The following is a 22,205-nucleotide window of genomic DNA, read 5'->3' on the forward strand; positions in this document are numbered from 1 at the left end:
CTGGGATTACAGGCTTGAGCCACCGCACCCGGCCAGATTTCAACATCTTATGAAATAATTTGCTCTGAATTCCTTTAGGTTAAATTTAGAAGCAGTAAGGAATGTTATGATGCCTCTAACGTCATAAGATTGTTCTACCTACACACTCAAGGCTGCTGAAACTTAAATGTTAAACACAGTTGACTCTGAACACTACCAGCTTTAGCTATGTAAATATCCATATCTATTAGGATTTGGTTAACCATAGACAAATTGAATCACAGAATTCTCTGTCATAAAAATTTGAGATTTGAAAAGCAAACTCACCAAAGATATAGAAGACATAAGGCCATCCTATGGTCTGGCAAAGAAGACCACCAACGAGTAGAACGATGAAGGACCCCAGCATTGACCCTGAACAGAAAAAGCGAGGATGTTCTGGGTGAGAGGACCCATCTTGGGGCTCTATGTGCTTTCTACAATGCTGAGTTGCACAGTGAGGGAAGGTATGAGTTTCAAGTCAAACTATCTAGGTTCAAATCCTGCTCCTTCACTTGGTAACTATGTGATCTTGGACAAGTTATTACTCTATTTGTGTCTGAAATTCCATATATGTGAAATGGAAGTAATTATATACAGCTGACTTATAAAATTGCTTTGAGGATAAGATGAAAATATGTGCAAAACACAAGAATGTTTGGCACATAGTAAGCATTCAGGTCATTCAGTTACAATCAAGAAAGGCAGTATGGGGTAGTGCTTTAAAGCAAGGACTATGAAGACAGAGTGATTGATATATAAGATCTTGGTTCTATTGACAGGACTTTGCTGAATTCTCTTGGACAGTGCATAAAAAGTGGGGTTTAGGGTATCAATTACCTGATCCAGCAATGGTGGTGAGTTGACTCCTTTCCAGTGGGGGAGCCCATTTGACCCAAATTGAATATTGACCAGTTAATACCATAACCTGGGGGGAAAAATTCCATTCTTGGAGATTTGAGGTCATTCTGGAACCTATATTCTACTTATACCTGGAAAATATCTTGGTACCTGGGCTATGCCTTGTACAATCCGGAGGACAATGAGCAAGGCCACTCCTGCATTAGCTGCCAGTGGAATGAAGAGGGTCAGGAATGAGGAAATAAACAAGCCAGCACCAACCACATACTTGGCTCCAAATATTCCAGCCACATAGCCACTAGGGATTGGAGCCAAGAATGAGCCATAGTTGAGGGAGCTGAGGATGACTCCCTGGATTTCAGGACTCCAGTCATATGCAGGGGCCTAGACGACAAAGAGAGTTACTGTTTGTCTTTAGTTGAAGAATTGACAGTTTTCATTGTGAGGCCTTGAGAGGCAAAAAAATAATTGGCAGTTATCTTTCTTTTTACATCTCTTCAGTTGCCCCAATATACCAGTATCATGTATTTAAAATATATGCCCAACATACTCTTTCCACTCACCCTGACACAATTAACCAAAAATTAAAATATAAGAGAGCTCGTAAAGAAACAAAGTCTATAAAGAAGAAAGCATCGTAAGCAAGGTAATTTAAAAAATATGTGGAAGGAAGAGAAAGTGGACAAATCTGTGAAATATATTTTGTACAGATTTTCATCTGTAGGGGAAGAATTTATGTCCCCTAAATGGTAAAATTTTTCATTTATTCTAACTTAGCCCCTGGTTACACTCATAGACACTAAGTAGTGACACAATCCCCTTAGATACTTATTATGTTCTTTATTCCTTTCTTTTCTTTTCTTTTCTTTTCTTTTCTTTTCTTTTCTTTTCTTTTCTTTTCTTTTCTTTTCTTTTTTCTTTTTTTAAGACAGAATCTCTTTGTCACCCAGACTGGAGTGCAGTGGCACGATCTCTGCTCACTGCAACTTCCGCTTCCCCAGTTCAATCAATTCTTCTGTCTCAGCCTCCAGAGTAGCTGGGATTACAGGTGCCTACGACCATGCCTGGCTGACTTTCATATTTTTAGTAAGGACGCCTCGGCCTCCCAATGTGCTGGGATTACAGGTGTGAGCCACCATGCTTGGCCTGATACTTAGGTACTTGTGCCATTCCTGGCACATAGTACATGTTCAGTAAATACTTAGTGGTTAAATGAATCTCACTCTAAGTCTTTAAGTCAAATTATTTGAGTCAAAGAAAGAGTCCAGAGTCTCATTAAACTTACCATTGCTTTAAATTCTTTTAGAGTTTCATTCCAGTAGTCCTGGGAGTCAGTGGAGGGCCGTTCTGTGGAGGCATTGGGCTGGCTAGGTGGAGCTGTGTTGTTCACCATAGCCGGAATGGCAATGCTCAAGTTCATTTGTTGGGTGTAAATTGAAAAATTACAGAGCTGCAAGATGAGGGCCAGCCCATGTCGGACTGAACAAAAGCCTGAGAGGAGAAGGGCATGCAAAGTCACAATCAGAATGCTTTTCTCCCACTCTCCCTAAGTCTGGAAGAAGGAGAGGATTGGTATCTGTCTGAGATGCAGAAATACAGAGAGACAGAGACATTCCTCTATAGTTGTGTAGTGGACTTCTGTCCCCTGGGAGGTAATGGGGGAGGTGGCTCCCTCAGAAGCATTTCTCAAACAGAGACTTGAAGAATGTGTGGAGTTGGTCAGAACAAACATTAGGGGAGAGCTTTTCAGGCAGGGCTCTGGGATGAGAAGATTAGAATGGGAATGGGAAGAAGCTGATTTAGAGAAAGAATTGGCTGGGAGCAGTGACCGATTGGATATGGACAGTGACAGAAAGGAAATTGCTGGAAATGACTCCCAAGTTCCCTGCTTGGGCAGCTGGGATAGCTGGATGTGCCATTTATAACCAGGAAACATGGAAGATTAGCTTGTCTGGGGCTGGGGAGAGATGATATTTGAAAAATAGGCGATGGTTAGATCATAGAAGTATTTAAACTTCATCTTAATACTATAATCTATGCTTACACAAAATTTGCTAGTGTTCCATAGGAACTCTGGGGATATCCCTGTGGTTGAGTCCAAATACATTAGTTTGACAACAGCGGGAAGAGTTCATCCACTATCCCTGTAGAGAAATCCCAAAGGTAATGTATGATCACAAGGTATGAAGATGCCATTTTCTTGGCTCTGAAAGGGAGCAAATGCTCTTGGAATGAACAGCATGGTTTTGTTTTGTGTAGTAATGCTCTTGCTAAGTTCCAGCTCTTACCTTTGGTTCAACTCTGAGAGCATTTAGTTCCCCATCCCCAACCCAGCCAATGCACCATCCATGAAAATCTACATTGGAATTTTGATCAGTCATATTGATATGACAGATTAAATTCAGAAGGATTGCCACATTTATAGTATTGTCTTCTAGTCAAGAAGGGATACCTACCCATGTACTAGTATTGGTCTTTTACTCAGTCCAAGGCGGAATTTTATATATATCTCACACAAAATTTCCTCTATATCTCACACAAAATTTCCTCTGTTATTAATATCTTATGGTTTAATATCTTATGGTTTGTTGCAATTAATAGTTATTTTCAGTTAAGGCCTTCACAACTTTTGTAAAGTACATTTCATTGTTGTGTAACTGAGCTCTTATTCCTATCATTTTCATCAGGTTTTTCCCCACTGGGTTTTGATTCAATAAAGAAAGACAAATTATGTACAAATAATGAAAAATGTAGTTGATTATGTTTACTATTTGCAACACTTATTTCATTCTCCTGGGTAATTTAATTCACTGGTATTTTCAAAAAAATAGACAAAACAGGAATGGTAAGAATGGACACCTCAGCTATATTTGCATTTACTGAGACTGCTTCTCACATTACACCATTAGGTATGCTGCTGGTTATTGGTATGACATGTCCTTTAATTATATTAAACTACTCTGTTACTACCTTTAAATATTTTTATGGGAATACATAAGTTTTATAAAATGTATTTTAATCCTGGAATCAGACACCTGCATTCCAATTCCAGCTTGTGTGTTCTACTTACAGCTGTGTGTTCTGGGACAAGGTACTGAGCTCTCTGTGGCCCCCAAATTTTGCCTGAAAAATGGAATTAATAATAAAGTCTACATCAAGGCACTGTGATAACAACTGAATAAGTTTATGTAAGTTCATTATAATTATAACAGCCTACCACCTTTGTATTATTGGGATGATCTCTTCTTATTCTTAATAGGCTATTACAAAATTTAAAAACATGATGTATTTGGCTAGTGTTTTAGCTAGAATTTTATTTAGTGTGTATAGTTGAGCTTAAAATGTTGTTTATGTATATAGGTGTGTTATTTTTTGCTATACTAGCTTTGTTTTTTTTTTTAAGTTATAAGCTTCCATCTCAATCTATGACCTGAAATGTTTTAGGTACATAGCCATTTTTCTTCTTAATAAATTTTTGATTTTAGAACAGTTTTAGATTTATAGAATTATTGAGTTCCTCTATATCTCACACAAAATTTCCTCTGTTATTAATATCTTATGGTTTAATATCTTATGGTTTGTTGCAATTAATAAACCTATAGTGATATATTATTAACAACTAAAGTCCACAGTTTATTCAGCTATCTTAGTTTTACCTAATGTCCTTTCTGTTCCAGAATCCCATATAGAGAACCACATTACATTTAGTTGTCATGTCTCCTTGGACTCTTCTTGTGTATGACACTTTCTCAGACTTACCTTGTTTCTAAAATGTATTCTAAATACCTTGTAGTTGAAAATGTCTAAAGACCTTGATAGTTTTGAAACGCACCAGTCAGGTGTTTTGTGGAGCGTCCCTTAATTGAAATTTGTCTGATATTTTTCTCATGTAGACTGGAATTATGTGTTTTTGAGAGGAAGGCCATGGAGGTAAACTGCCATTCTCGTCACATCATATTATGGCCACACACTGTCAACAAGGCTTCTTACTATTGAGTTGATCTTGGTCCCCTGGCTTGAGGTAGTGTTTGTCAGGTTGCTCCACTGTAAAATTACTCTCTTTTTTCTTTTTCTCCTTTTAATGTTTTGTATGAATTAATATGTACAAATGTACTCTGGAAGAAGTCACAAGCACCAGTCACACTTAAGGAGTTAAGGAGCTAAGCTCCATTTTCAGAAGATAGAGTGCTATATATAAACTATTTGGAACTCTTCTGCACAGGATAAATAGGCATTTTCTGTTCCTTAAAACTCTCATATAATTTTTCTAGTGAAACTACTAGAATATATTTGTTTGTTTCTGTGTTTTAAAACGAATAACTTTTTGACAAGTTTCTTCATTTCTTAGATGTTTTTTGACATGTATAATTTTTTTCTTTATTCAGATTTATAAATTAGAAACACAAAATGTATAATTCCTAGAAATCATAATTTCTACAGTTATAATTAAATTATATTTAAAATATTAAATTTTAATAAGTAAATTATGATTATGTAATTAAAGTTTTTATAATTATAAATTTTAATTCCTAGAAAATCATTTACTTATGTACTTCCCCTATAATTAGCTTTTATACATTTTCGATGCTACTGTCTCCTATTTTCTCATAACTGCTTGTATTTAATATCTCTGCCTGATTAATCTGAGTAGTGGATTGTTTTATTGCATTGAGTGGCATCTTCTTTTATCAAAGAATCAGCTCTTGTATATATTTTTAATCCAATTTTTTAATGATTTGAGTTCACACTATTTTCTACATTTAAGTTGTCTATTTCATTTTTCTATGTAATTTCCTTAAAGTTGTAGGCTCGGTGAATTGGATGTTTAATTAACTAGTTTTCATTTTTTATTATACAATCTCTGTTTTCTTCCCTTTTTCAAATCTGTCTTCTCCTTGCTGCTGCTAATTCCATTTTAATTCCGCACTGACATTTTTTTCCTCCTTTGTTTCCTTTCTCCTCTATATTAGGGACTTCTTCCATATTCTTCTGTTGATTTACTTCCTACACTCTATGCTTTATTATTATTATTGTCATTGAGAACTTTAAGAAATTGAAAATGAAAATATTCCTCAATTTCCCCGTAATAATATAAGCACAGCAGTGTGATGTAAAGGCTAACAACAGCTGATTTGAATCCAGCTGCTACCTCTTTATGCCTGGATGATTAAGATATGTTACTTCATCCCTCTGTGCCTGAGCAGGCTCCTACAAAATGGGGATGATGCTAGTAGCACTTTCCCTGAAGGATTGTTGTGAGAATTCAATGAATTAATACATACAAACTGCTTAAAACAGGGTCTAACATACGGCCTGCGCTCATTATGTGACAGCTATTATAATGAACTGTGATCTTTCATAAGTGTACCTGTTGATTTCTCTTCTATCTAACACATGCCTTACCTTATTCTTTCTACGTAAATATGCAAACATATTTACGTAGGTTCCTTGTAGTCCACCCCTACAGCCTTGGACTATAAAAGCCAGTCGTGTGCGATTTTGTCCTCACATTTTGAAACCCCTGCACAGGGCCATCCCTGCTGGTTTGAGGCCCAGCTATGATGCCGTGGTGTATGTGGGTGGGCTGGTGGCAGCAGGTGGGGAGGAGGAGGTAGGAAATTCCTTCACCAATTCAAGGGAAGCTAACTACTGTACCATTTTAATTCTGCAATAACATTATATAATTTGAGAGAACGTCTTCCAAATTTCCAAGTTGATTTCTGCAATCATTCATATTTTCCTCTGCTTTGTAGCACTGGCCCCTAATGCTAAATTGCAGATCAGAAAGGCCAGTGAAGCGTGAGGGGAAAGCTGCAGAACGTGGACCCATGCACGCTTCACCCAGCACATCCCAGCACTGTAGACCCTTGAGGGGCTCATGGGGTCTGTGGTCTGCCCAGCTTCTGGACACTGCCACTCCAAGCTGGGCAGCACGAGCTGAAGCTCCACAGCATCCTCTTTGTTCTTGCTGTAACACTGCACCATGCCTCAAAGATGGGAGTTTTATCAGCTCTTGGCTCCTCTCTCTATTTCTTCCAAAGTGTATTAAATCTGTCTGCAAGACTTGGAGTTTCTAGTGTGTGGTAGGAATAATTCCTTAGTTTCAACCTAGATGGAAATACTTTCTCAAGTGTCGTGCTTGTTTTACTCATTTCCACGGCTTTCAGAAGGGAATGCTATTGTAAATGGGCCTTCTGATGGCATTCTTCCCCATGGAGGGGGGCAATATGTCTTCCCTGCAGGCATTTGATATGGAGAAAGGACACTGTCCCTGATATTGTTCTCAGTGCCTTTCCCACCCTTCTGTGGTCTCCACAGTAACAGAGGCACAAATATCTGGAAGCTACAATCCTCAGGATTCCATTCACATTCCACAAATGAGGACATTCTGGCACAATGTGTCAGGCTGAACTCAGTGAGAAACCACTATGCTCTGGAGGCAGCTGCAGGTTGATAAGCGAGAATCAGTCATGTTAGACATGGGATTTCTGCCTGTGACTTTAGGGGTCCGTCTCAAAAACATCCACTTTGTGATGCACATGGCTGGGATCATTGGCAGTGTAATGTCCCGGATTTTCTGAAAGTAACCAACCTGACTTTTGCTTCCCTAGCCTTCCAACATCTGTGGAATCTTCCAGTCCCCTATATTAATCTTTCTTCTCAGAAATACCTAGATTTGCTTTTGATTTTGTGATATAACTCAGACTGACACAGAAGCTCATGGACCTCTGGGGGAAAGGGGATCAGAAGGTCAAAGTGATGTCTGTCTCCAGCCCAGCCCCAGAAATCCCTAACTGAGCCTGAGAGAAAAACTACTGATCTTCAGGCAGAACCTGAAGGCCCAGCTTTTTTCACTCAAGGTTTCTTGGTTATTGGAGCAGTTCCTTTGTGTAACCAGGTGACCAGATAATGGGGGAGGGGGCATTTCTCCACATCCCATGGAACACCTGGATTCAGCTCACTAAGTGTCTTAGAAGCACAGCAAAGACATCAGTAGCCTTTGGGGATGGGAGTACTGGTACCCAGAGAAAGCCCCAGTAGTGCCCTGGGAGTCTGATACAGAAGATCCAGCCATGCCCAGTAAGCATGAGCCAGAGAAGGAGACGAGAGGAAAACTGATGTTGGACACCAACAGACGAAGCAATCAGCAAGGTTTATTCCTAAGCATTTGTGAGAAATACTCGTATACACAACAAAATAACTTGGTAAGGCTTGGAGGAGTAGCTGGGGTTCTGCCTTATTAGGTAAGATGAGACTGCCAAAAAAGGATGAGTGTTAATAGCATGATGCTGTTTGAAACAACAAGCTGGGGTAAAGTTGGTTACAAAGTTGTTGTCCAGTATAGCTATAGCCCAGAGTGGTCACCAGAGGACTGGGTGGCATGGTAGGCCAGATGTTGTAGGAGACTATAGAAGAAACCAGGAAGACCATAGGGGTTCCACTTTAGACAAATTATAGATGAACTTCCCAATGACTGCCAAAAGGTGGACTGAGAAAGGGACACTATGTGAGTGGTAATAATGAGCTCAAAAATGGCAGAATCAGGATTGCAAACTCAAGCATTATGATTTCTGACCTGTGCTTTTATCCAGTATGCCATACTGTACCTTGGTAAAATTTTACTCACAAGTTCTTCACATTACCAATTTTGAGGGAGAGACAGAATGATAAAATAATTTGGCCAATGGCATAGTCTAGTAGACTCTGAAGTCCTTAGAAACAGATGAGACCTTCAGCCAAGACTACTGGAACAGTATTAATTCTGGGTCCAATGGTGACTAGTTGTAGGATGAGTACTAATATGCAAATTTCCTGATTTCTTCTGTGATGGACGAGATTAGGAGAAATCTCTTTTCTTGAAGATATGCATAATTCTTAACAGACAAAACAGACAAACTGGCTAAAATGTTGAGTATTACAAAGCATTCCATCTTGGTTAGTGTTTTGCCTTTTAAAGGCATTATCTTATGAAATGACTATATCCTTAAAAGAATTAATGGATAACATAGTCATAACTCATCAAGCATTTAGGGTAAAATAAGATGTTCTACCGTTTCCCTTAATGCATATTATAAAAAGCATGATATTTTAATATAGATAAGAGAAAGGAAGAAAGGTGACTTCTATGACATGCTAGAAACAAAAAGCCTATTTTGGGATCGGGGTCAGGTTTGGATTTAACACGAGCAGAGAGAACCAATGGGACATGTCTTGAGCTTAGAATCAGACAAGCCAAGGTTGGTTTCTATATTTCCTACTTAGAATCTGCTCTGATTTTTTTCCTTCATCTCTAAATAATGTCATGATACCTGCCTGTCTTATATACCTTCAAAGTTTCTTGTGAGAAATGAAATAATTATCAATAACTATTTATAGCCATATAGAATTCTTGGCAATTGGTGGTAGTGAGGAAAATGATGTGTATCAACAAAAGATGCCACAGATCTTAGTTTTATTTACTAACACAAGTCAAGGTGCCATAGATCCTAGTTTTATTTACTACCAGATTACTGTGCATGATTTTACCTTTCCTGGAGCATTCCTCTTGAGCCATATTTAAATTGCCATCATTGGAAATGTCCCCCACTGTAGCTTTGACATCTGGTCCAGTAGACATTTTGGTTCTCTCTTCCCAGGGACTGACATTTACTTACTAAAATAAAAAGAATGCAAAAGCAAATACAGAGAGAATCTTAAATGATACTGCCCCAATTCTTTCTAAGAACTAGGAGCAAATGTTGTTCTATAAGAAAAGTGCTAGATTAGGGTTCGTGAAAACTAATTTGTCATCCTGGCTTTATCACTAACCAATTGGTTGGTCTTTGAAAGGTCGCAGTTTACCCTGGGTCTTAGTATCTGTGTCTCACAAGTGAGGAATCTGGCCTGGATTGCCTTCATAAATTGTAATATCCTTTCTAGTTCTGTGTTCCCATGTCTCTAAATTGATATTAGTATTAAATGGACATGAAAAGTTGACAACCTTATTTGCAATTTCATCTAGGAGATTCGAGTGGATTAAATTACCTGAAAAACTATTATAAGCGCCTATACATATTACATAAAATATAGCAAACACCCTTTTACATAGCTGCAAAGACAGTAAGAGATACATCCATCAAGTTAGATGTCTGCGCTAACTTCAGTGACCATGAGATTGGGGCACAGAAGCATCAATTTCAGTGATGTGGGGGCCTGAGATCTAAGCCCCTGTGGGGATGAAGGATGAAGCCGTAGGCCCATGCCAGGGAGGCAATTATAAGGGAGATTCTAATATACAGTTAGATGCCTCAAAGGGGTTCAAAACTTGGTTAAAGAGGCTCTTCCCCTTTCAACAATAACAGTGACAACCCTCTTTGTCCTGAGTTGTGGTTTGAAAATAAAGTACTTTACCTGAAAACTGTGAAAGTTCGTATCTAGGTTATGGAGAATTGAGGGTTGAAATTCATATTTCCTTCATTGTCTGAGAATTCATCCCCAGCTAAAAAACTGACCAAAGAATCAAGCCCAGTCTGATTCGCTCAAAACAGATTACACAGAATTACTGCACATGAAGCTCTATATATTATGAGCTCAAAATAAAAAATTATAAACACTCAAAGAAATGATCCATCCAAAACAAGTTTTCAGACTCAACGCATAGCAAAATTAAACTATTGAGAACTTCCAAAAATAGAATAAACTGACAAAGACATTACATAAGTATGCTTTAAATAATTGAAGAAATAAAATATGGACCCTAAAACATAAAAAAATACCAAAAAGAACAGGTAGATTTAAGAAAGATACTACTTGAAATACAAAAATAATTAGGCATTAAAATTTTAAACTAAGTGACTAGACATAGCTAATGAAAGAATTAGCAAAATCAAAGGCAGTGAGCTATGTAAATTATACAGAATAAAGCTCAGTGAGATGATGAGGGATGACAGCAAAGTTAAGAAACTGGAAAATGGAGTGAAAAGGTCCAATGTATGTTGAACAGGACTTCTAGGAGGACAAAATAAAGAGAATTGAGAAAAGGCAATACTTTAGGAAATAACGGATAGGAATTTTTTAGAATAGATGAAACCATAAGATTTCTCAGATTCAGGAATCAAAATGAGTCTCAAGCTAGGGAAATGAAAAGAATCTACACCTAAACATATTTAAGGATACTGCAGGACACGAAAAGAACAAAACTTATTTATAGTAATAGATACCATAAAAGATGACTTGATAATAATAGATACCATAAAAGATCACTTTTAGAAGGGGAGAAATTGATTACAGCATTCTATCAGATATGAAGTAGTATTTGTTCAACTTCTAGCTGATAAAAAAATAAAATACAGTAAATTGGTAAAAAGTAGGAAACTATTGGAACGAATATGAATATAGATTAAGAACAAACATGGGAAAATGTGCATCACTTCACTATCAAGGACATGGATATTAAAAGAACAAGACCCTATTATTTCTTACCTATTACTTTGCATAAACATTTTAAAAGACTGTTACTACCAAGCTTAGTCAAAAATGTGGGGAAATGAGCTATTATTTCAGGAAGTCAAGCTGCATCTTCTCACTTGTATTGCTGCTCCATGGTGTGTACCAGAGACTAATAGGCACAGCCACACAGAATAGTATGTTTCAGGACACTCCTTAAAGCAATATTTGTAAAAGCAAAAAGTCAAGAGCTAACTAATGATTATTTAATATTTGCATAATTAAGTGCAGATATTTTCTGAATACTACAGGGTTATCAAAGAATTGGATACATATATAAAAGCATATAAAGATTTAAAAGACAGATAAACAATCAAGCATCTACAGTTTTCAAGAGACTCACCTAAAACATAAGGATTCACATAAACTTAAGGTAAAGAGGTGGGAATAGATATTCCACGCAAAAGGACACCAAAAGCAAGCAGGAGTAGCTATTCTTATATCAGACAAAACAAACTTATAAGCAACAGCAGTTGAAAAAGATGAAGAGAGACATTATATAACGACAAAAGGACTATTCCAACAGGAAAATACCACAATCCTAAATATATATGCACCTAACACTGGAGCTCTTAAATTTACAAAACAATTACTACTAGATCTAAGAAATGAGATAGACAGCAAGACAATAATAGTTGGGGACTTCAATACTCCACAGACAGCACTAGACAGGTCATCAAGACAGAAAGTCAACAAAGAAATAATGAACTTAAACTATATCCTAGAACAAATAGACTTAACAGATATTTACAGAACACTCTACCCAACAACTGCAGACTATACATTCTATTCATCAGCACATGGAACATTCTCCAAGACAGACCATATGATAGGCCACAAAACAAGTCTCAACAAATTTAAGGAAATCGAAATTTACTCCCTCAGACCACAGTGGAATAAAATTGGAAATCAACTCCAAAAGGAACTCTCAAAGCTGTGCAAATACGTGGAAATTAAATAACCTGCTCCTGAATGATCATTGGCTCAACAATGAAATCAAGATGAAAATTTAAAAATTATTTGAACTGAACGACAACCATGACACAACCTATCAAAACCTCTGGGATACAGGAAAAGCGGTGCTAAGAGGAAAGTTCACACCATTAAATGCCTTCATCAAAAAGTCTGAAAGAGCACAAATAGACAATCTAAGTTCACACTTCAAGGAACTAGAGAAACAAGAACAAACGAAACCCAAACCCAGCAGAAGAAAAGAAATAACCAAGATCAGAGCAAAACTGAGTGGAAATTGAAACAAACAAACAAAAAAATACAAAAAATAAATGAAACAAAAAGCTGGATCTTTGAAAAGATAAATAAAATTGCCAGACCACCAGCAACATTAACCAAGGAAAAAAGAGAGAAGATCCAAATAAGCTCAATTTGAAACAAAACGGGAGATATTACAACTGATACCAGAGAAATACAAAATATCATTCAAGACTACTATAAATACCTTTACGCGTGTAAACTAGAAAACCTAGAGGAGATGGATAAATTCCTGGAAACATAAAACCCTCCTAGATTAAACCAGGAAGAAATAGAAACTCTCTGTGCGAAGGAATGGGGAGGGCAGGAATGGTCATGTAGGAGTTGAACTTTGTCTTTGTTGTTTACATGTGTGACAACAATAATGTAATTTGAATTATTACTGTAATTAAAAATAAATTTCAGGGACACAGGTAGGCTGAGATGAAGAAGGTGAGTGTTTTAGAGTCAGTTGCTGGTATTCTCTGTCAGGTATTCATTTTCACTCCAGGAAAGAAATAAGGAGGGCACTGCCCCGTCACTTCAAGTCAAATGATAGGAGCTGCCCGCAAGGGGGTCATTCAGGGAGCTTGACCTATGTCCCTTATGTATGTGTGCTTGTGTGTATGTAAAGGTGAGTGACACATGCCTCAGAATCTAAGGGCATGAGGTGGTGACTCCTGGTCTGAGGCTGCAGAGCACAGCAAAGGTCTACACCACACTGGAGGCTGTGATACATCACACAGCAGCAGGGGTGAAGATGCACAGGTAGAGACCAGCAGGTCCCTTATGAACCAGATATGGATGACTCAGGAAAAATCCAGTTTACAATCTCTTAAAATGAGAACTGTCTGGAGAGGCCACATGACCCCAAAAGAGAGGACAGACTGTCTGATGCCCAGCACCTGAGAAAGGAACCCTAACTGCTGAGTTAGTGAACACATATCACCCCTGACATGGGAGGACTAGTGGATGCCACCACTGGGGTACAATAAAGGATTCAGCATTGAACATTCATCCAACCCAGAGACCACCAATGCCAAGGCACAAGAGTTCCGGCTAAAAAAGACACTTCCTGCTTCTTGCTTCTAACTCCCTACCCACCAGCCATGGAAAGATCAGAAGCAACAGCTAGCAAGAGGGGTGAGAGTAGTTGCTGACAGAGAAAGGGAACAAGAAGCCAACCAAATGATCCCTTCCCTCCCCAGAACCAAGCTGGAGTGGTGGGTGGCGGGGCAGGAGAATGAAGGTTTACTTTTAGATCAAGTTTGGAATTTTCTGGTTTTCATTGGACTGGATCCATTAATTACAAAATGAGATTATTTGAAGACTACAAATAAACAATAAACCCATTACTACTGAAAATGATCAGAGAAGTTACAGCACCAAGCAGATATAAAGTTACAGCACCGAGCAGATGTAAAGGATACGATGAAGTTACAACACCAAGCAGACGTAAAGGAATAAAATGTAAAGGGATAAGCAGTAGGTGCTGGTGAAATGAAATCATTTTCCACGTGCTCTCTGTGAAGGACTCTTCTTATTAATATAAAAGAAAATAGACCTGATCCTTTGGTGCTATTGTGTTTAAAGATAAGTGGAAATGTTACATAATGTCACCACTAAAGTTGATAAGTGAGCAACTGACAGAGAAGTTGCCTCAATGATGTCCTTCAAAACCACAGATGTTAGACCATGGAGCCCTCTAGTCTGCACTGGAATTCAAAAACACACTCAAAATTGAATTAAAATCCAAACAAATACTCGTTGGCAAATGGAATAGTTCTAGTAACTCTGAAAAGAAACTTGGTAAAATGAGGGGACTGAATAGTCTGCTGGAAAAATAATTTGCTTATGATTTATTTTCACACCTCAGGGCAATTAGTTGAATTGAAAAACTCGTATCAGTCACAAGAACTAAAGACATAGCTTTCAGGGTAACATTTTTTCCCACAGGCTATACCCATACAGACTCTTCTAGTGTTCCAACATCTAAGAGTTCACTGACCACAAGTTCATTCATTGATTCAGTAAACATTTATTGAATCAATGAATGCAATGTTGTGCTTTCATAGCTCCATCTCCTGCATGACTGAAGGACTTAGTAATCATTAAATTGCCCTCTCCTTGTGCTTATTATAACCAGCAATCAATTGCCAGTTTTTTCAGTAATGGGCGATCATGGTTTTGCTGACGTTAATGAGAGCAGTGGGAACAGACAGCCAAGGGCGAAGGGAGGACAGTGCTGTTGTGGGGCAAGGGATGCAGGCACGGACAGTACACCTATGAGAAAGTTACATCCCAGGAGGGGCACATATGAAAAGAAAGAAGTAAGAATGCCACATGGTATGAAAAAACAAGAGTAGCACTGACAGAAACTAGGTCATTAGCATCAGGAGAGGAGGTCAAGCACTCTGCTTAGTCTAACCACTTTACCTAGTGTGGTTGTGTGAAATGGTTATATTTGAGCTGAAATGGAAACACTGAGAAGGAGGCAGCACTGAGCAAGAACATGCCAGGCAAAGGAACCAGCAAGTCTGTCACGTTTTTCTAGGCAGAAGGTAGTCCAACGTGGCGATGTAGAGTGAATGAGGAGGTTAATGGTAGGTGATGAGATCAAAGGGGTGGGCAGGGACCAGACCATTTTGGGTCTTATAGGCCGGGTAAGGGGACTGGATTTACTATGGCCACTGTGTGGCACATGGGCTATAAAGGACAAGATTGCAAACCAAAAGACTGAACAAGAAGCTGTTTCTTGACCTGTGCAAGTGTTGATGGTGGATGGGCTAGGCTAGCTGTGGTGAAAAAGACCACATTCAGGACCTGTTTTGGAGATATGCCACTAAGACTTGCTAAGGAGGTGTATATGGGAACAAGAGAAAGGGAAGAATCATCAGAGACTTCCAGACTTATGACCTGAGCAAATGAGTGAAAGGGTTACACTCAAAGTTGGGGAAATGAACAGGGAGGGCAGCAGGTTTCAGAGGAAAAGCAAGAACTTTATTTTGGACATAGGGGTTGAGACTCCTGTTAGACTCAGAAGGGAAGATTGACAGGTGAGTTTTGTGTCTGTGAGTCCATAGCTAAGAACAGAAGGGTCTTGGTAGAAATATAAATTTGTAAGTCATCAGCCTTATCTATTTATTTTGAAACCAGGTAAATGAGGAAAAAACAGCAAAGAAATGGAGCCAGCCATTCTTATATCAATTTCTCATCAGTTTTTCTTGTCAAGACTGCTTGTATCCGTTCTTTTTGGATTCATATGCATCCTGTTCCTCTGCTAGTCATCAGTTCACTGTAGAATGAGACTTTTCCTTAAGGTGCTGTGCAGAGCTATTAATAGCTCAAATGTTAGCTTATGTGGTCTCAGCACTGAACATTTTTCCTCCCTATGAGAAACAGCCCATGGCTCTCACTCACAGTTTGCAAATAAAGTCCTCTGCCCTAAACTCTTCATCATTAACCACTTCCCAAAGCCAGGTTAGATTTCATTTATTTTGCTTTCCCATAAATTCACTGGAACCAAACCAGAACAGTTTGGTTTTGACTGATATTTTAGGCATGATGAAAATCTTCCTCTGTGAGAATTCAGTATTGGCATTTATTGTTGCACTGTGGATTTGATCAATGCTTAAAAAAATTAATATATTTCACAAAAGCAATCCAAATATATCATTTAGTTTTTCTCTCTCTTCTTCTCTCTCTCTCTTCCTCTCTCTGTCTCTTCCTCTTCCTCTGTCTCTCTGTGTGCCTGTGTGTGTGTGTGTGTGTCTGTCTGTCTCTGCTCAGCTATACTTTTAGAAAATTTCATTCTCTTGAATTTATTCCCTGTAGTTCCGTGGCACTTAATGCAACATCCCTTCTCACTTACCAGAATTATCTCAGGACACAGGCATTCTCTTCTCCACTCCCACAGTCTCTGCCCCCAAACAGCAAATTAAGCTGCTCTCTAATGGAAAAAGACCCATTCCCATCATCTCAAAAGCAGAATATTAAGTGTAAAAGTTTGAAAGCTAACTAACCTGAGGGAGGAAGAGTGCAGGATCCTCATTCCTTTCAAATAAATTTCTCTAAGCTCTTTGCAATTGTCTAATTCTGGGAGGTAAATAATTACCCAAAACCTTTAGCCCTTATGTTACCAGCTTGGAGGATTTTATTGGCTCAGTGGTTTAACTTTTAACTTTACATTTTATTGTTTGATTGATAAGCAAATCAAGCTCATTAAATCTTCCTCATGCTTCAAGCCCAGCTGAGGTCACCTATGTCTTCCCTCATCCTTAATCAGAATCAATGTCCCTTCTTATAAGGATCCTGACACCCCACATGCCTCACTGACAGCACTGTCCCCTTCTGGGGTCTCTCAGAGTTATTATAATCTTCATGGAGATGGGGTATATTTGTTCCCTTTGGGTCCCTTTTCCACCATCCTCCTATTTAATAGAACTGAGTTTTCCAAAGAGGAGAGACTTAATACATTTTGGTCGACATGAGTGATTTTTGTGGTTTTCTGATTGTAACTTTTTGCACAAAGGCCAATGAGTTTTCTGTGAAAATTAACTCTGTGATTCTCCTCCCTTTTATGGCAAAACATTTCAGAAGACTCATACATATTTGCATTCTGTTTCCCCACCTCTAGTTTTCTCATGAATCCATCAGCAACAAGACAGCCCTTAGCAAAGCCATCACCAGCCTCTCTGCCAGCAAATCCAGCAGTCACATCCCAGGCCTCATCTGTCAGTGCTTGACAGATTCCATCACTTGTTCCTTCTTGATGCCTTGTTTCATTTGATTCCATCGGATCTGATTTTCCTCGTGTCTCATTGGTTGTTCCTTCTCAATAAGTTTTGCTGAATCCTTACCTTTTCTCTGGTTGCTACTGTTGATGTGCCCAAGACTCTGTCCTTGAATTTCCTCCCTATCTAAACTCACTCCCAAGGAGATCCCAGCCAGTCCCCTTTCCTTTCACACCTGATTCTGACCTCTTCTCTGGGCTTCGACTTCAACTTCATCCGTCTCTCATTGAGTACCCATTAGATATCACAGTCTTATGATGGCAAGCAGAACTGAATCCCCCTCCAACCCTACTCTTGGCCCAGGATTCCTCATCTTGGTTAATGGCATCACCATTTCCCTGTTAATCTTGCCAAAAAAAATCAGCCTTCATTCTATACTTTCCATTAACATTCATTCCAACAGTATGTTCTATCAGTTCCACCTTCATCTCTTTCCATTATTTTTTATTTCCTCCATTCCTATCACAATCATCTATCACCAGGGTAAATAAAATGATTACTTACCTGGCCCCACTGTTTCAATTCTCTCTCTTTTAATCCATCCCGCATAGCAGGCACAATATTGGAAATATACATATGCTCATGTTACTTACTGGTATAAAAGTCTTCCAAAGCCTTCCCAAGGAACCTAGGACAAAAGAGAGCAAATTGACCTTCCTGAAGGTGCTCCAATGCCTTACATCACCTCGGACACACCAACCTTACTGACCTCTGCCCTGCTGTTCTTCCCTCACTAAATTCCATCCAGTTCTGCCTTCTCCATGAAGTTCAAGGCCTCTGCACTTGCAGTTCCTCCTGTCAGTGATGCCCAGCTCCCCAAGATGATTGCAAATGTTTTACCAATGTTGTTAGAAAAATAAAACACATGAAAATAGATTTTCCAAGAAGCCTCTAATATGGTCTTGATTTTGTCAGTCTAGGCTAACTTGCGTATTTATGTCTTAGTTTTATAAATATTTTTTAATTTTAAAAAATTAAAAATAGATCAAAGATTATAGAATAAGGGTATAAAGAAAATATTTTTGTACAGCAGTACAATATGTTTGTGTTTTAAGCTGTTATTACAAGAGTCAAAAAGTTCAAAAGCATTTAAAAGTTTATAAAGTCAAAATGAAATAGTAAGCTAGAATTTATTATTGAAGAAATAAATTTTTTTATAAACTTAGTGTAGCTTAAGTGCACAGTGTTTACAAAGTCTACAGCAGTGTACAGACATGTCCTGGGCCTTCACATTCACTCACTGCCTCAGCCGGAGTAACTTCCAGTCCCACAAGCCCCTTTTATGAAAAGTGTCCTAGATGTACCATTTTTTATCCTTTTACTATACCTTTTCTATGTTTAGATATGTTCAGATTCTCAAATATCACTGTTTCAATTGCCTACAATATTCAGTACAGTAACATGTGGTAGAGGCTTGTAGCCCAGGAGCAATAGGCTAGACCATGTAACCTAGGTGTATAGCAAGCTCTACCATCTAGGTTTGTGTAAGTGCGCTCTATGGTATCCACACAACAACAAAACTGCCGCACAGCACATTTCTCAGAATGTATACCCATGGTTAAGCATCGCACGATTGTATTATAGCAAATATACAGCACATACTCTGTGGGGAGAAGAAGCAGTAGATGAGTTTCTGTGGCTGGTACTATTAATTGGTTAAGCCAAACTACATTTTCAAGTTTCTGTGCCCTAGCTTGTATCTACTATAAGAAATACAGAAACAAAAACTTCATTTCTGTGGCTTCCTTGAAACAAATGGGACCTACACATTTCTGGCCATTGATGCATAAAAAGAAGTAGGCCTGTGTCTCATCTTTTTTTCTTTTTTCTTTTTCCTTCTGCCTTAACAGTGGATGTCAGGTCTCGAGGTGTGGCAAGTACCTGATGGCTCATGAGTCAAGAGCAAGATGAAAGCCAATAAACTGATGGTGGCTGTATCAGTCAGGATAAGCTAAGTTACACTGGGATAACAAATGACCCAAAAATCTCAATTGCTTATAATAACAAAGTTTTATGTGCTGTTCACAATTCATGACCATTGTGTCTTGGCTACGGCTTCTCACCATGTTTTCCTCACTTCAGGGCCCAGTTTGACAAATCAGGCTTTATTTGGAACACGGATGGTCTCATGGCAGAAGTAAAAGAGAAATTATGGTGAGCCAAGTGTTTGCTCTTACAGGTTTTGCCTAGGTGTCACTTCCACTCAAATTTAATGGGGCAAAGCAAGTCAGATGGCCAAGCCCAATAGAACCAAGATAGAGAAATATAATTCTTTCCAGGGGAGGACCAGGGAAAATTTTTGAATAATAATATAAGCTATCACTGTCCAAGCTTCAATTCAAAATTATTTAGTTAGTTAACTATCCCTTCTGCACACAAAACATACTTACTCCCTTCCTATGAAAAGTCGATTCAAAGTCTTATTTAATTATAGCTTCAGGGCTGATGTTGACAATTTTATGATTCTCTCATCAGGTTGAATATGACTTGTCTTGCTCCAGAAACTCATGAACTAATGAGACAAGGTGTGTGCCTACACACCCATGCACACCCAATGTGTCATGCTAGGACACAGAAAAGATAATTGCAGACAGAATTGCACAGTAGTTTGTAGTTCAAAGAAATCTGAGATCATGTGGGTAGCTATTTCAGTCTTCGTCCTATCTCCCCACATGAGATAGTCGCTAATAAATCTGTGGCTGTGCACACCATGAGTAATTCCCCCAGGATATTATTTTTCACAGGTCTTGGCTTCACGCTCTGGTCAGTCCTTCCTTTTCCAATATCTCCTTTGACCATATTTGAATAGTGCTTGCAGACTGGGCAGAATGCTTAGCCCATTGCTGACAAAAAAAAAATTTTTTAAAGAGGACACCCCCCACACACACAAGTGATGTAACCCTTGATGAGTCACAGCCTCCTTTATCCAGGCTGGTAGTTCTGTGGTATTATGTCACTCAAAATCATAACCAGTTTCCTATATAAGTGCTTCTCTCTCCCTCCTTTCTCTCTCTCTCTCTCTCTCTCTCTCACTCTCTCTCTCTCTCTCTATGACATGGGTTACTTTGAGCCTACCAGACTTCAATAGAAAAGCCATCACCTTTGCTTCATTATTTTTATGAATGGTTACCACCTTGGTTTGATGCTTGCACAAGGCCAAGCTTTAAAAGGACTTTCTTACTTAAATCATTTGTCAGTTTTATCTTTAACTGTTGGGAGTTGAGAAATAGTGTCTTTCAACTCAGTAAGTCTAGAGTTTTTAGTTTTTCTCAATTTCCTTCATTCTGATTTTCAAACCAGCTAATTACTTTGTGAGATTATGTCTTGTCTTATTATACTTTGTTAAATATAGTCAACAGTAAATCACACAATTTATATTAATTATGCCAAGAATTTCACCAAAAATAGTAAGCTCAATAGGGAAATTACCTATAAATTAGTTTCTAAAGTTTTCTAAATGTTTCACCTGTGCAAATTAAGTACTACTGCCCTGCTAAACTCTAATAACAGCTTCTTTTCTGCTTCTATCCCATCCCTGAAGCTAATGCCTCAAAAATGGTGGTGCTTTGTCTTATTTTGTTTTTAATTTATGGCAACACCCTATGCTATACCTTGTACTAATTTCTGTATTGGTTAGAAAAGGAGAGTTATGCTGTGGTAAGATATGAAGCCTTAATTAGTGGCATACAATGTAATTTTATTTCCTGCTTCAAGATACATGTCTAGCACAGATCAGCAGCAGCTGTGATCCACATCATCTTCCTGTTGAGACCAGGCTTATGGACAGCTTCCATTTGAAACATTGCAGCCAGTCTCATGGCACAGAAAAGAGAGAATATGTGTAAAAACTTATGGCTGGAAACATGTTATTTGTAATTAAATTGAATTGATCAAAGTAAGTCACATGATCTAGATGGACATTAATGCAGCCAAGAAGTATGAGGAAGGCCGCAAGTATCTGTGAACAATAATATATTCTACCATGGGGTCGAGTAGAAAAATAAAAAAAAAACTTGGGTCCCTCAGGCTTTATTGAACTGGTATACCAGTTCTGAACTGCCTATAAATTGGGAAAAATAAAAATCTATTTGTTTAAGCCATTACCTGCATACAGTTCAAGAAGTAAGCAGTGTCTACTTTGATATTAAACTCACTTGTATTGAGTTTTATTTTCAATGCCTTCATTTTTTTAGGTTTTATTTGTCTCCTTGTAGGGAAAAGAAAGATCAGACTACATAGACACAATCAGATATTGTGTCTATGTGGAAAAGGAAGACACAAGGAACTCCATTTTGACCTGTACCCTGAACAATTGCTTTGCCCTGAGATGCTGTTAATCTGTAACTTTGCCCCAACCTTGAGCTCACAAATATGGAATCAAAGTTTAAGGGATCTAGGGCTGTGCAGGATGTGCCTTGTTAACAAAATGTTTACAGGCAGTATGCTTGGTAAAAGTCATCGCCTTTCTCCGTTCTCGATAAATGCACAATGCACTGCGGAAAGCCACAGGGACCTCTGCCTGGAAAGCCGGGTGTTGTCCAAAGTTTCTCCCCATATGACAGTCTGAAATACGGCCTCATGGGATGGGAAAGACCTGACCGTCTCCAAGCCCGACAACCGTGAATAGTCTGTGCTGAGGAGGATTAGTAAAAGAGGAAGGCCTCTTGCAATTGAGACAAGAGGAAGGCTTCTGTCTCCTGCCTACCCCTGGGAATGGATAGGTATAAAACCCGATTATACGTTTGTTCAATTCTGAGACAGGAGAAAAACCACCCTGTGGCAAGAGGCGAGACATGTTGG

General features: G+C 38.5%; 1 protein-coding gene across 2 annotated transcripts in view; it reads right to left on the bottom strand.

Annotated features, from left to right (window-relative positions):
- Positions 1–16,718, bottom strand: part of SLC17A4 (solute carrier family 17, member 4) — a 27,044-nt gene extending 10,326 nt beyond the window's left edge. Inside the window, exons 1-7 of one of the 2 annotated variants that reach the window (XM_011966480.1) lie at positions 16,635–16,718; positions 9,406–9,532; positions 2,924–3,023; positions 2,165–2,370; positions 1,030–1,263; positions 859–946; positions 307–393 (exon numbers count right to left, since the gene is read on the bottom strand). In XM_011966480.1, coding sequence (XP_011821870.1) covers positions 307–393; positions 859–946; positions 1,030–1,263; positions 2,165–2,299 — 544 coding nt within the window. In that variant the 5' untranslated portion in view covers positions 2,300–2,370; positions 2,924–3,023; positions 9,406–9,532; positions 16,635–16,718. The remainder of the gene's footprint in view (positions 1–306; positions 394–858; positions 947–1,029; positions 1,264–2,164; positions 2,371–2,923; positions 3,024–9,405; positions 9,533–16,634) is intronic. The other variant, XM_011966479.1, reaches the window with a different exon arrangement.
- Positions 16,719–22,205: the final 5,487 nt, after the last annotated feature.

This window comes from Mandrillus leucophaeus, unplaced genomic scaffold (genome assembly GCF_000951045.1).
Source record: "Mandrillus leucophaeus isolate KB7577 unplaced genomic scaffold, Mleu.le_1.0 Scaffold760, whole genome shotgun sequence".
NCBI lineage: Eukaryota > Metazoa > Chordata > Mammalia > Primates > Cercopithecidae > Mandrillus > Mandrillus leucophaeus.